Source organism: Plasmodium yoelii (genome assembly GCF_900002385.2).
Source record: "Plasmodium yoelii strain 17X genome assembly, chromosome: 14".
Classification (NCBI taxonomy): Eukaryota; Apicomplexa; class Aconoidasida; order Haemosporida; family Plasmodiidae; genus Plasmodium; species Plasmodium yoelii.
In genome coordinates this window covers 2208586-2223411 of record NC_036186.2, presented here as the reverse complement: position 1 = coordinate 2223411, position 14826 = coordinate 2208586, and the positions used below count along the sequence as shown (strand labels likewise).

Sequence of the window (14826 nt, the reverse complement as noted above, 5' to 3'; positions counted from 1 at the left end):
TGTGCTATAGTTTTTTATTATTTCCTCATTAGAACTAACCTACTTTTACTCAAGTAAATGAAAATATGAGGACAAAATTGTATTAGTATTATTATTATTAGTAGTAGTAGTATTATTGATTTGTCCGTATTTTATTATTTCCTTTTTAATTGCCAACCTTGGAGAATAGCATTTGTTCATCTCCTTTTTTCTATATACAATATTATATAAAAGGTTACATATATATACTATATTTTAAGAACTTACATATTTTTTTTTTTTTTTTTCTCTAAAATTAATTCTCTTTATATAAATTTATGTCGATATCATTTGATATTTTGTTTTAAGTATGAGTATTTCTTTTACAATTTAAAATTGTGTCCATTATCTTACTGCAATTACAAATGTGTGTCAATTTTTATAAGCTCAAAAAGATATGTAAATAATGCTAATTATAAATTTACCCAATAAATAAATAAGTACATATATACTTTGACATATTTTAAATCGATATAATTATATGCACACAACCAAATAATTCATATATACAATATGAAAAATACATATTTTTGATAAAAATACGAGCATTTTCTTCGATGACAAAAGTTACACAATATTAAATAGCATCAAGATGAAATAATCAAATGTATAAATAAAACGAATATAGTAAATTCATTAATTCGTATATAGCAATCAGAGTAACTACAGAAAAAATAGCTAATAGTTTATTAGCATTTGAATTACCACTAACTGTGATAGATAATCCAAAAGAAGTCAAAAAAATTGTATTGATATATTTTTGTATATATTTTAGCATAATATTACATATATCATAAATTTGTAATATAAATATTTTAGAGAAATTAAGGAATGAACATATGAAAAAAAAAATTACTCTAATTATAGATCGAATAGCTATAGGTGTAACAAAATATAAAAGAAATATAATTAAAGAAATGCTACCAAAATGTAAGTCAAATGTTATTAAAGGGAATGTTTCGGAAATATTGTATTTAGGTAAAGAGGAAAATTAAGGGAAAGGTGTAGATAATAACAACCATTATACTGATATATATATAATTAATAGTGCTAGAAATATAATTGTACATTTGTTGTTACATATAAATATGCTATTATCGCTATTCCTTCTTCATGTAATATAGCTAAAATAAAATGTTATTTAAAAATTTATGTCAAACATGACGTTAAAAAGTTATATAAAAAATAGTGTTAAAAATATGATCAAAAAAGTCAAAATGCGAGGTTAGGTTAAAAAGGCAATAATATTCATAGTCATTATTGCATCACCCAATGTTAAACCTTTTTATTTCCCTCAAAGAAATCGTGACAAAAAAAATGAAACAAAATTGGAAAACATTCATACATGTGCATATATACATGCATAGAAATATATGCAAATATACTATATTCAATTTGAACTTGAATTTTTTATAATAAAATCTTTTCGAGACTTTGAGTCTTCACCCATCAATGAGTTTATCAAATTGTTGGCTTTAATTGCATCACTTACTGTGACTCTGATTAATTTTCTAACTTGAGGATCCATTGTGGTACTCCATAACTGATCAGCCATCATTTCCCCTAAGCCTTTAAATCGTTGTATTTCATATTTTTTTGAAGAGCTAAATATTACATCGTTACTTATAAAGGAATTTGTTTGATTTTGTTCAGAATTATCTTGATCATTCTGCGGATCAAAATTTGTATTATTTTCGTCGTCATGAGTAATATTAAGTTTTCCTTGTCCATTGAGAAAATTTTCTTTCTTTCTTTTTTTCAAAATATTTTTATTTTCAAGAATTTGAGCTTTATCCATGTCTAATAAAGCTAATAATTCATTAAGTTCGGAATCTGAATATGTGTGTATAATATATTTTGAAGCTTTTGTAGTAACATTAAATTTGCTTATTACACTGTCTTTTATATTGTTATCAAAAAATTTATTATATGTAACTTTATATAAAGGTGGGCAAGCAACATAAACGTTACCATTTTCTATAATTTCTTTTTGAAACCTATATAAAAATGTAAGAAGGAGAATACAGATATGTTCCCCATCCACATCGGCATCAGTCATAATAATAATTTTCCCATATCTTAAAGAAGTATCAATAAAATTATTTTTTTTTATATCTTTATTATCATTTCGTTTATTTGTATTCGATTTTCCAGTTTTACTATTATCATAATTAACATTTAACCCTATAGCCGTAATTAATGATTTTAATTCAATATTTTCGAATATTTTTTTATTATTTTTAATTTTTTCAACATTTAATATTTTTCCTTTTAACGGCAATATGGCTTGGATTTCTCTGTTTCGTGCTTGTTTAGCACTACCTGCCGCACTATCTCCTTCTACAATAAATATTTCATTTTTACTTATATCATCAGAAATACAATCTACTAATTTCCCTGGCAATATTGTTGAATAATATTGATTATTTTTTGATCGTATTAAATCTCGAGCTGCTTTTGCTTCTTCATCACTTTTTTTCGCCTGTAATGCTTTTAAATATATGGTATTTAATAAGTTTGGTTCAAAATCAAATATTTCTGATAATTTTTCAAAAATTATACTTTCTAATATCGGTTTTAAATAATAAGAACCTAATTTCGTTTTGGTCTGCCCTTCAAATTCTGGGTTATTCATTTTTATGGACAAAATAGCTGTTAAACCTTCTCTTATATATTCACCTGGTATGTTTACAAAATTTTTTATCGTCTCATTTTTCTTGACATTATAATTAATGCTTCTACTTATTGCATATTTCATTGCATCAACATGTGTACCTCCATCTATTGTATTTACATTATTTACAAAACTTAAGATATTTTCATTATATTGATTTGTTACCCATTTTAATTTTAAATCAACATGTATATTTTTTTGAAAACAACTTATACTAATAACTTTGTTGTTAGTTTTGAATATATTTGTTTTGTTTTTTGTTAGCTTTTCCATATATTCATCTAACCCTCCTTCGTGTTTTATTATCTCATATTCATAATTATCTAACTTAGTGTAAGAATTATTTTCAACATTTTCTGAAACTTTATCACTATTTCCTTTATTTGAATTTCTTTCATCATAAAAATAAAAGGTTAATTTATCATTTAAATAAGCTAACTGATGTAGTCTATTTTTTATAAATTCGCTATTATGTTTTATATTTGTTTTAAAAATTGTATTATCAGGTTTATAATGTATTTGTGTTCCTCTTTTTTTAATTGGACAATCTTGCACATTTAATTCCTTTACTACTTTTCCCTTTTCTAATTCAATGTTATAAATTTTATTATCTCTAAAAACATTTACTTTCATAAAAGTGCTTAATGCATTAGATACAGATAATCCCACACCATGCAATCCAGATGAATATTTATATTTTTGTAAATTTTCATTTGTTTTATTTTTATCTTTATTTTCCTTTGTTCCATCCACAGAAGTATCATTCCCCTTAGAATTATTACTTATATTGCTATTTCCAGTTTCTTGCACTTCTTTTTTCGTTTTTTTTTGTTTTCCTTTTTCTTCGTTCACTATCATATTTATATCATCATCCAAAAATTTTGCCCCAGAATGCAATACCGTTAAAACTGTTTCAAGAGCAGATTTTTTTGTTTTTTCATGGATGTCACAAGGTATACCCCTTCCATTATCTTCAATAGTTATACTTTCATCATTGTGTATTATAACTTTAATTTGATTACATTCATGATTATTATATTCATCTACTGCATTATCAACAATTTCAAATAATATTTGATGCAAACCTTTTGAATCGGTGTTTCCTATATACATTCCAGGTCTTTTTCGAACAGCTTCTAACCCTTCTAATATTACAATATCTTTTGCATCATAATTATTACAACGAAAACTATGCTTATTATTTTGTTTTACATATTTATTTGAGCTCTCCTTTTTATTATTAATTGGTTGCAAACTTTTTAAAAACATATAATTTGTTCCTTTTTTGTGTTTTTTTTTTCTTGGATGGGGAAATAAATTTCTATCATATTTTGAAAGATACCCAGACGCTTCTTCTGTACTTAATTTTGTTTTTAAAAAATTCAAACTATTCCCATCTTTCACTTTCAAATTATTAATATATGTATTTTTTTTGCTCTTAGCTCGCCGAAATAAATATATTATAGTAAGGATTACGAGAGAAAGGAGTTTTGTCAGTCCGCCTTTCATTTTACTCAGTTGAATGTTTATTCAAGCATTCGTGCGTTCGTACTTTCACAATCAGTATATGTACCCATTCGTATGTTCATTTTTATTCCCTTGTTTCTGACTTTCCCTTTTAAATATTGAAAAATATATGGATGGAAAATGAAATGGAAACTACGAGTTACATTGTTTATTCTAGCAATGTTATCTCGTAAAAAAACGCAAAAAAAGCGAAATAATAAAGGGATGTTTAATTAATTAAAATGATCATTCTTAAGCGATTACCACTTTAAATCGATTATTTTTTTAATTTTTTATTATTTTATTATTTTTTTTACTTTCATTTTCGTTCTCATATTGTTCACAGTAACATTTAAAAAAAAAAAATGGTAATACATAAATATGGGATACATTGCAATTAAAGAGTAAAAAAATTAGTTATATTACTAAACTTATGAAAATAGTTGCACACGCGCATATATGTATGATATATAAAAAAAAATATTTAAATAAATAAAAAAGTATAAATACAAATTCAAAATATTTATGTTTTAAAGCATTTTGTGTACTAAGTCTATCATATAGTATTATTCTGAAAATCTGCAAATTTTTACAAAAAAACATCACAATATGAGATATTCATTGGTATAATTATACTTTAGGTATTTTTCAAAATTATACATTTCCAAAAATAACTAATTTTGAGGTAGAGTAATATAGTATAATCTTCGAAAATTCGTTAATATAATGTTAAACTATTATTTTTCTCTTTTTGTGAAAGTAACATATTGCAAAAGATGAAGAAACATTTTTAACAATTCTGATATTTAACCTTAAAATGTTCTTAAAAAATTGTTTATAAATGTATTTATTAATTTATGTCTTGTGTATATACACAGTAATTATATATAAAGTAGCCTTGGTCAATTGTAACTAAATAGAAAATTTGCAATTTTTTTGCGAATTTTATTTGGGATCCTCAAAGATCCAAACACACATCTCCTTTTGAAATATTCTATATCCATATATATAATGGCAAAAGTTTTTAATATATTCCTATTCGTAAATTATATAATAAAGACATAAAGCTTATATATTTTTCAAAAAATTATTTCTTTCTTTTTTCTTTAAAAAAAAATTCAACAATGAATATCCTATTATATTTTTGTGTTAATTTTATTTTTGTCATATCCATATATTGTATGCCTCCTTTCAAAAAGGGAAATGAAAATTTTCCTTCCGCCGCCTCAACAGAGGATACTATAAATGTGGATTCTTCTTACCCATCATTTAATATACATTATAATTTCGAACCAAAGGATTGGAGAAATATAGAATTAATTGATAATGAAAATAATAATTTTTTAAATGAAATAAATAATGAAATAAAAATAATGGAAGAGAGTAAAAAAAAAATATATTATGTTTTAAATGTCCAAAAACAACAATTTGAAGAATTATTTTTTTTAATAAATCGAATTAAATATTTAAAAAATAACAATAAGCATGAAAAATATAATGCTAATGTTAATATGCCACAATATTTAAGAACGGGAAATTTCAATAATAATAATAATATAAACCCAAATAAAGTTATCGAAATTTTTAATGAAATAGATGATTCTATGTTTAATGTATCCCCAATATTGGGGCAAGACAGTTTTTATCACAATTTGGCTGAACAATGGGTTAGGTTAAACTGATTAAAAACTTAATATAAGCATAAATAAAACAAGAATAAAACCCAGAAATATATACCATTTTAGCAATATAGCAATTTGGTAAAGTTGCACATACAAATATGATCCTTTTTGAATTACATCAAATAATTTATTCAAAAATTATAATGATTATTTGCATGAATATAAAAGTCAATTTTGTGTGTCCTTCTAAATAATAAAAAAATATATCAATTATGGCAACGGATTTATTTATATATTTCTGTACATATTTAATCTTACACTTTTGTTTTCGTTTTTTTGTCATTATTTTCTTCTAAACATTAAAATAATATTTATAGAAACTTATTGATTTTAGTTTTTATCATAATTAGCTCGTAAATGTGTAATACAATTATTATACTATTTTTAAGCTACTTAAATAACTTCTATAAAATTTAAAGGAATTTTTGAAGTAATTTACAAATATTAATTAACAATAGCATTATTACAGTTTTAAAACCAAAAAAAATTGTAATAAAATCAAATATAAGAACAAAAAATGAAAATAAAAAATATAAAGACATGGACATAAAACCCGAAAAAAACAAAAATGTAATATCAAAAGTGAAAAAAAAAAGGCGGAAATGGTTAAATTCATTAATAATAAATTATTAATAATGTGATAATGCTATAGAAATTTGATTAAAATGGAAAAACTATAATAAATAGACATATTATATATACACATTGTATATGCTTACTTGCACTTAAAAATAAAAACATGATATGGTTCATGTAGTATTTATATAATAAAAATATAAATTATACTTTTTATTTTTATAAAAAGTGGAAATTAATACATCCATAAATTTAATGGATTAATATATAGATCTATGTTCAATCCTATAGGGAATCCTATGTAAGCAATTGTATCAAAAATTCTTCACGGTTTTTTTTAATTATATTTTATTTTAATATAAAAATATATTACTATTTGTAAAACAATAACCTCATATAATATAAGTAAAGATATTAGAAAGGCATATGGTACTGGCACCTTGAAAAATAAAATAAGCGATATTGTTAAAGTTATCAAAACAATTAAAAAAACTAAATTGAAAAAAAATATATATCTGGAATGTAAAATAAAATTATTATTATCATTATTAGTTATTCCATTATTTAGAACAGAATATATAGTTCTCAATAGCTCGTCTTGTAAATACTCTTTATTGCTATTACAATCTTGTGCCCATTTAAAATCATCACCTTCTTCTTCTTCTATTTTTGCTACGCCTGTTTTGCATATTGTGCATAATATCGGATCTAATTTATTTAATCCTAATAATTTTGATCTAAGAGAACTTAATTTTTGTGTTTTCCTCAACTTGTACCAGCATTTTTTATGAACAACTGCTGAGCATAAAGAACAGCATGGGTATAAATCAAAATCTTTTAAATTTTTTTCCAAACATATGAAACAAAGGAATTCTGTTTTTTCATCTTCTAAATTTATATCTTTTCTATGCAAAACTGGTTTTATATCTTCCCTTCTAGGAATTTTTAAATACCTTGGCGTTTCCATTTTCCCCAAATTTATTATCAATGGAAATTACCTCAAAATATAGTATAAATATAAAATTTACATACCTTATATCTTTGTATTATATATATATAATTATTGTCTTGCATATTACTTGTTTTCTACTATTATTGTGTATCCTCATATATTCATATTTTACTCATTTCCATGCATCATTATATACCAACGCCTAAAATATTACTATTCCTGCGACATTTTTATTATTATATTTTCATCTTATAAAAATTATAATATTTGTAAAATTTAAAAATAATTTTTTTTTTTAATATATAACAATCCACACCTTGTAATAAATAAAAATAAACAAAATATATTCAGCTCATTTTTTATAATATTAATATTTTGGGAATTTTCTTAATCTATATTGCGAAAAAAATATACAGTAAAAATTGTTTAAATTAAGAAGCGTTTTAAATATATTTTATAAAATAAAATAATAATAGCACGATATAATTTGTTTATTTTCAATTGGTATATTTTGCATACGTTTATATAAATGTATATAATAATTCCCTTATATATACATATATATGTTGTATACATAAATCTTACAATTAATGGAAGCTCCAAATATTTCGTTCACACTTTAAATGCAAACAATGTCGATCATTTTAAGTAGTAAACTGTTTAAGTTTTATTTTTTTTAATACTATTACACCTTTTTCGAAGATGTTTCGCATTCCACAAAAATAATATCAATTAACAATAATATAATTCATTCGTTTTTTAAAGGTAATTTCGTTTTCATGTTATAGACCTCATATTGAGTAACCTGATGAATAACTACTTTTGAATTCTCGAAACATTAATAAAAAATTGACAGCTATTGATAGATCAGCATTATGTTATTATACTGTTTCATTTTTTCAAAAAAAATAATAAAAAATGTAAAAAAAAACATGTAATAAAAAATGTAATAAAACATGTAATAAAAAAAATGTAATAAAATATATATAATAAAATATATGTTTATTATAAAAAAATAATGTGTTATGGTAACACATAATAAATGGAAAATAGTGTTGATACCTCTAAGGCGTATATAACACAGGTATCCTTCACAATTTCGGTATTAACATAAAAATAATATAAAAACATTGTGAAATAAACTAGCATTATTAATAATAATAAATATAATATGTTTAAAAACTAAAGTGCGATATACACAAGTATATATATATATCAATTCATTAATTGACAAAATAAACGAGCAATATAAAATTTGTTCAGGTATTATTAATGCAAAATAAATGAAAAAAACGAATAAATTCAATAGCATACGCGTTTTCATAATAGAATCTTCATTCCCTTGAGAACATCATTTCGAAAAAAAATGCATACTGTAATATTGCCTTTTCATTCCATATAATTGTGGTATATGCTAATTAAATTTAAAATAAAAAATTGGAATAATAATTAAAAACTGTAAAACAATATAAAAATAGTATCAAAACAATAAAAATTAATAAAAACATTTATTATTGCTAAGAAATATAATTTCCAAAGCATAATCAGAAATTGCTTATAGCTTTTGCATTCTGCACACACACGTGTTTTACTTTATTTCTTTCATTTTATTTATATCTCTCTTCATACACATATATACTCATGTATGTATATTTAGTGTGATGGGTGAAGTATGTGTCACAATGTATAATATTTGTAATAATCAACAAAATGCTGAAATTAGAAATATACAAAAATGTGTTATTCTCCTATGTAAGCTGTAATAAATATTAGGTCAAAAATAACAAGCCAATAATCGTGGCTCAATTATATTTTGATCACTGTTACATTAATGGATATACACCTTGTAACAAAACATCGATTTTTACTTGTAAAAAATGTCATATGCTATATATGTATAGACAAAACGGATCACGTGTATACGCCCTATACACATATGTGCTTCATAACAACATTGATGGAGTTATGATTCCCGGATCTTCGGCAACTGAATATTCGGAGAAATTTTCTTTATGATCAAATGAAGGCAATATATCACTATGAATTAATGAATCAATAAGAACATAAAGTTCAGCATATGGTAAATCAGTTGGTAAAATACATTTTTGTATATAATCCCCAAAAACGTTTAAATAGGGAATAATTTGTTCTTCATGTTTTATTAATGTTAAATAATTTAAATGGTGTTTTATGCATACTTTATATATATTTGCATTTTTATTTAACATAGGAGTGTTTAATTCTAATATAGTTTCTAAATCATGTAAGATAAATAATATAGCATCTCTACACAAATTTATTCTTGTATCTTTTGCGCCAGAATTTTTTATATTATCCCCATTGCAATTAATATTATCATCATCATAGTCATCTTCATTTTTATTATGATTACTTGAAGTTGTATCAGCAGTAGACATAGCAGCAATGTTATTACTATGATTGTTATTATTATTATTATTGTTGTTATTATCATGTTTTATATCGCTTATATCATTGGAATAATTATTTTTGTAATCATAATTATTTATGTTATCTTCATTTTTAGGAATTCCTTTATCATCTTTTGATGAACTATCTTCATCACTATCTTCATTAGATGGTTTTTGTGAATTTCTAAATGCTATAGCTAGTTTTCGTGCCCCTTCAAATCCATATTTATTAACTGAAAAAATTCTTTCAATTCTTTTACATTTTTTATATGCTTGTCCTACCCATCCCATTCTTTGTGGTGTCGAATTAAACCATACTCCTCTAACTTTTGGCATATTTTTACTCATAGATAAATATTTTATTCTTAATTCTTCTACTGATTCCCTATTAGTTTTTGCTGCTTTGTTTATGCAACTATTATTATTATTACTCTTTTTCTTTTTATTTACAAACCTATCCCATGCTTCTCCTCTAATTCTAGCCTTTTTCCATTCAATAGCTAATCTTTTTGCTTCTTCACATCCATGTTTTTTCACAGCAAAACTCTGAGCGCATTTAACACCATTTATTTTATGTTCACCAAACCATCTTTGTGAATTTTTATCATAATATACTCCTGGTATTCTTTTCAATTCTTCACTTTCTTCCTGTACATCTCCTTGTGCATCTCCTTTTCTTGATAAAGTTTTAGTATAGCCTTGAGGGTTATGTGTTGGGCAATTAGCCAATGTACACACACTTATATCAATTGGGGGTTTGGAACTTGAAATAATATTGCTAGATCTCTCGTTAGAAATACTATTACTTGATTTATTACTACTCATGACATTATGCACTTCATTTATATTATCATCCACTGGGTCGTTATTTGTATCATTATGCACCTCGGTATTTAGGTCGTTAATAAGATTGCCATGGATTTGATTTGACAAATCATTTGATAGTCCAATCTCTTGATCATCGTTTTCATTACATTCTTTTTCAACCTTACTTATTAAACCATATTTTTTTCTACTTCCTATTTTTGGTAAATTAAGCATTTCACCCAATGGGGGTTCAGATCCAAGAGGGTTTGAATTTAACATATGGTCTTCAGTAACATTAATCATACCATCATCTCTATTATTTTCTCTACTAGAATATGAATTAATATGATTATCGTCTTCATTTTGTTTACTATCATATTCTTCTTGATCTTTTGTTAATCTATTTAGATTCATATTTAAACTTTTTGTTCTATTTAATAAAAATTTATTATCATTACTATGAATATAATTTGGGTTTTGTAATTTGTGTTTCTTTATTGTATTTTCTTGATCATACTCATCATCATTAAATTCAGAGAAAACAGATGTTTTTTTGTTTAAATAAAGATTTGCAAGTTTATCTTTTTCACTATAACTTTTGCTTTTAAATAATATATTTCGTTCAAATTTCTCATCATCATCTTTATTATTACCCATAATATTTCCACCTTTATATTTATTCACAGAAGTATTATTTATTTTTTCATTATATCCTATTTCCATTTGTGCACATGTCTCATCAGAACTTCGCCACAATATATTATTATTCTTAATATCACAAGTATTATCTTTTTTTAAAATATATGAATTATTTCCTGTTTTATTTATTCGTCTATTATATTTGTTTTCATCATGGGATATCATATCATTATCATCATCATCATCATCATCATGAATTTTATTTTTGGTATTTAAGTTTGAATTAAAATTCTGAGTATTAGTTCTAATCATATTAGAATTATTATTATTGAGATTTATATTTTTTTTATTTTCTATTTCATTGGTTAGATATTCATCATCAAACATAATACTAGTGTCTAATGTATCATCCATGTTTACCCTGTTTTCTTTGTTCAAGTGTTTTAATCTTTTTACATTTATTAAATCGTTATTCATTTCTTTCATATTCATATAGCTAATGGTATTTGAGTTTGGTTCAAATGTGTTATTATATGAATTTATTGCAAATTTTTTGCTTTCGCTTTTTCCTCTTTTTTTTTTATCAAATGGTGTAGAATTAAAACTTGTGTGTGTTTTACCCAATTCATCATTTATATTCAAATTACTTGGTAACGTTTCATCGCCATAATATTTATTAGTAAATGCATTTGAAGACAATTCATTTATACTATAATTCTGAGTATTAGTTTTTACATTATCATTGCTATAGCTACTACTTGTACTAGTACTTAATAAATTGCTTGGTAAATTTGAATGTAATTTAAAGTAATTTTCATTATTACTATTTAAAACATTTTCTTTATTTTTCATTTCAGATATATATTCTTTTCTTTTTTTATCATTTTTTATTAATTCATGAAATTTTGTATTATTACTATTACAGATATCACCAGATTCATAGCCTTTTATATCATGCATCAATTCTCCATTTTCATCATCTATATGTGTATTATTTTCTTTTATATATCCATTATTATTTCTTCCATCCATATTCATTTTATATACAAATTCAGAATTAACTATGTTATCTGCAACATTATTTTCATTTGTTTCGAATTTTGTGTTTATGTCATTTTTATTTATAATTCTACCTATTATTTTATCGTTAATAATATTTTCATTTGAATTATTAATACTCATTTTATTTTTTTTTTTTAAATCTTTATTCATAATTTCGCTTTTTATTTTAGCTGTATGTATACTGTCTATACCATTTAATTCTTCCACACGGTTTATATTATTATGTATTTTTACAAATTTATTACTATCATATATATTAGTGTGTATATCTTCATCATTATCACTAGGGAGATGATCGTTTTGAAATTGCCCATCTTGATCTAGTCTATCCGATCCATTATAATCATTATTATTATTATTATTATTTGTAGGAGAAAATGTGGAAAATCGATTTTTTTTTTTTTTCTCTCGCACATTTATAATTTTCCCATTAATTATATTATTTCCACTATTTTTATAAGAATAATTTTGATTAGATAAATATAAATCATCTGGATAATTATGTTCATTGTTTGTGCAATTTTCTCGTAATGCTTCAATAAAAATTTTATTCATTTCATTTTTTTCATCAAATTGCATCATATTATTAGTAATTTCATCTCCATCTTCTCGTGAATTATTTTTTATATATGCTATTAATTGTTTTTTTGTTAATTTATCAATATTTGTACTTTTTTTTATATTATACACATCTGTATTTACCTCGTCATAATAATATGTATTATCATTATTTTTTTTTTTTTTATTTCTTCCATTTTTTGATAAATCTATATTATTATTTCTATATTGTGAAATATTATTTTTTGTCGAATTATTTTTTTGATTCATTTCATAACCAATATCATTGTCATATTGTCCTGAATATTCATCATAATAATTTGAATTATTTTCATTGTTTTCTTCCCTATTAATAATTCGGATTTTATTTCCATTTCTCATATTTATCCCTTCATAATTTTCTTGATATTTTAAAATTATTTCATTTTTGCTATCATTATTATTTGAAATATTTTGAGATGATTTTTGTTGATTTATGTTATTTCTTTTGGAATTTATTTTTCTATTATCATTATTGTCATCATATTCGTCAGCATCATCATCAAATATTTTATTCTTTGTATTGTTACATGCAATATATGATTCATCATATTGCTTGTTATAATTATTTTTATAATTCATATTAAATACTTTAATTTTTGAATTATTAATACCTGAATTAAAGTTTTCTTCATCATTTTTTGATGCATTTTCTCTATTTCTAATATTTCCTTGATTTATATATATATCGTTATTTGAATTTTCTAAGCAATCATAATCATTTACGGATTGTCTAGATATAGAATCATTTGTTTCTGCATCATCATTTTCTCGGGTTTGAATTTTCCCACTTATTGGGTCATAAGAATTATATCCATTATTTTCATTTCCATATTCACCCTTTATGTTTCGTAATTTTCCAACATGCAAATTTCCTTTTGCACACATTTCATCGTTCATCTCTCTAAAGTTTTCAAGAAAATGTTATGTAACAATAAAGAGAGTTATATATATATGTATATATATATATATATATATAAGAAAAAATAAAGAATGTAAACAAAGTGTAATATCTGTATAATATATATAGTCAGAAAAGTGAATGTATAATAATATAAATCAGTAAGTGTAAAATAAAGTCACTTAAGCACACATATATTAATGTGCTGTGATAAATAAGCCTATAAAATTATAATTCAAATATGATAAATTAGGAGTAAAATAATTAATAATATTATTAATAGAAATGCGTATGTATATATATATACATATATACAAGCAATAACGAGGTTAATTAATCATTAAAAACTATATTATTATTTTTTTGAATAATTCCGGACTCGAAATAAATTTGGAATATTTTTCCTTATATTAGTAATATATCATTAAATTTATAAAATTATTTTATGCTAATAAATAGAAAAATATATTATGTCTAATTTGGTGTCATATATTATGTTTTTAATAATAATAATGTGAAAATAACACATAAGTTAGTGCAAAATGCTATATACAAATAGCTATAAATATATGTTCATAAAATCGATGAACAACTAAATACATAGATAAATAACGTAATGCTACATAAAAATGCATATAATACAAAAAAAATATGCACTATACCCATAGGCAAATTTGTTACAATATTTTATTTGACAAATGTATATAAAGTTGTTCTAAATTTTTTAAGATAAAATGTAATTATACATTAATTTTTATGATTAATTTACCATTTTTATTAAAAATTATAGAAAATACACATTAACATGCTTGTATATATTTATAAATGTCTTTATAATCTTTATTATAAGACAAATATAATATGTATATTTACATTTTGACAGGTATACAAGAGTATTAATCATTAAATATAAAAATAAACTACATTAATTTAAAAAAAAAAAAAAAAAAAAACGAAAAATAAGTATGTAAAATTATTACTTG

The 14826-nt window shown here is 22.9% G+C and overlaps 4 protein-coding genes across 4 annotated transcripts; 1 reads left to right on the top strand and 3 right to left on the bottom strand.

Annotated features, from left to right (window-relative positions):
* Positions 1-1408: 1408 nt before the first annotated feature.
* On the bottom strand, positions 1409-4201 carry PY17X_1456500 (DNA gyrase subunit B, putative; the record flags this gene model as incomplete). The annotated part of the gene is made up of 1 exon (XM_719179.1): positions 1409-4201. One exon carries the CDS (start codon positions 4199-4201, stop codon positions 1409-1411), a length of 2793 nt encoding a protein of 930 aa, XP_724272.1.
* Positions 4202-5322: 1121 nt separating this feature from the next.
* Positions 5323-5880, top strand: PY17X_1456400 (conserved protein, unknown function; the record flags this gene model as incomplete). Its single annotated transcript, XM_719180.2, has 1 exon — positions 5323-5880. The coding sequence occupies one exon, from the start codon at positions 5323-5325 to the stop codon at positions 5878-5880; it is 558 nt and encodes a 185-aa protein (XP_724273.2).
* Positions 5881-6793: 913 nt separating this feature from the next.
* On the bottom strand, positions 6794-7423 carry PY17X_1456300 (conserved Plasmodium protein, unknown function; the record flags this gene model as incomplete). Its single annotated transcript, XM_022957681.1, has 1 exon — positions 6794-7423. One exon carries the CDS (start codon positions 7421-7423, stop codon positions 6794-6796), a length of 630 nt encoding a protein of 209 aa, XP_022813031.1.
* A 1928-nt stretch (positions 7424-9351) lies between these two features.
* Positions 9352-13842, bottom strand: PY17X_1456200 (erythrocyte membrane protein; the record flags this gene model as incomplete). Its single annotated transcript, XM_722418.2, has 1 exon — positions 9352-13842. The coding sequence occupies one exon, from the start codon at positions 13840-13842 to the stop codon at positions 9352-9354; it is 4491 nt and encodes a 1496-aa protein (XP_727511.2).
* Between the last annotated feature and the right edge of the window lie 984 nt (positions 13843-14826).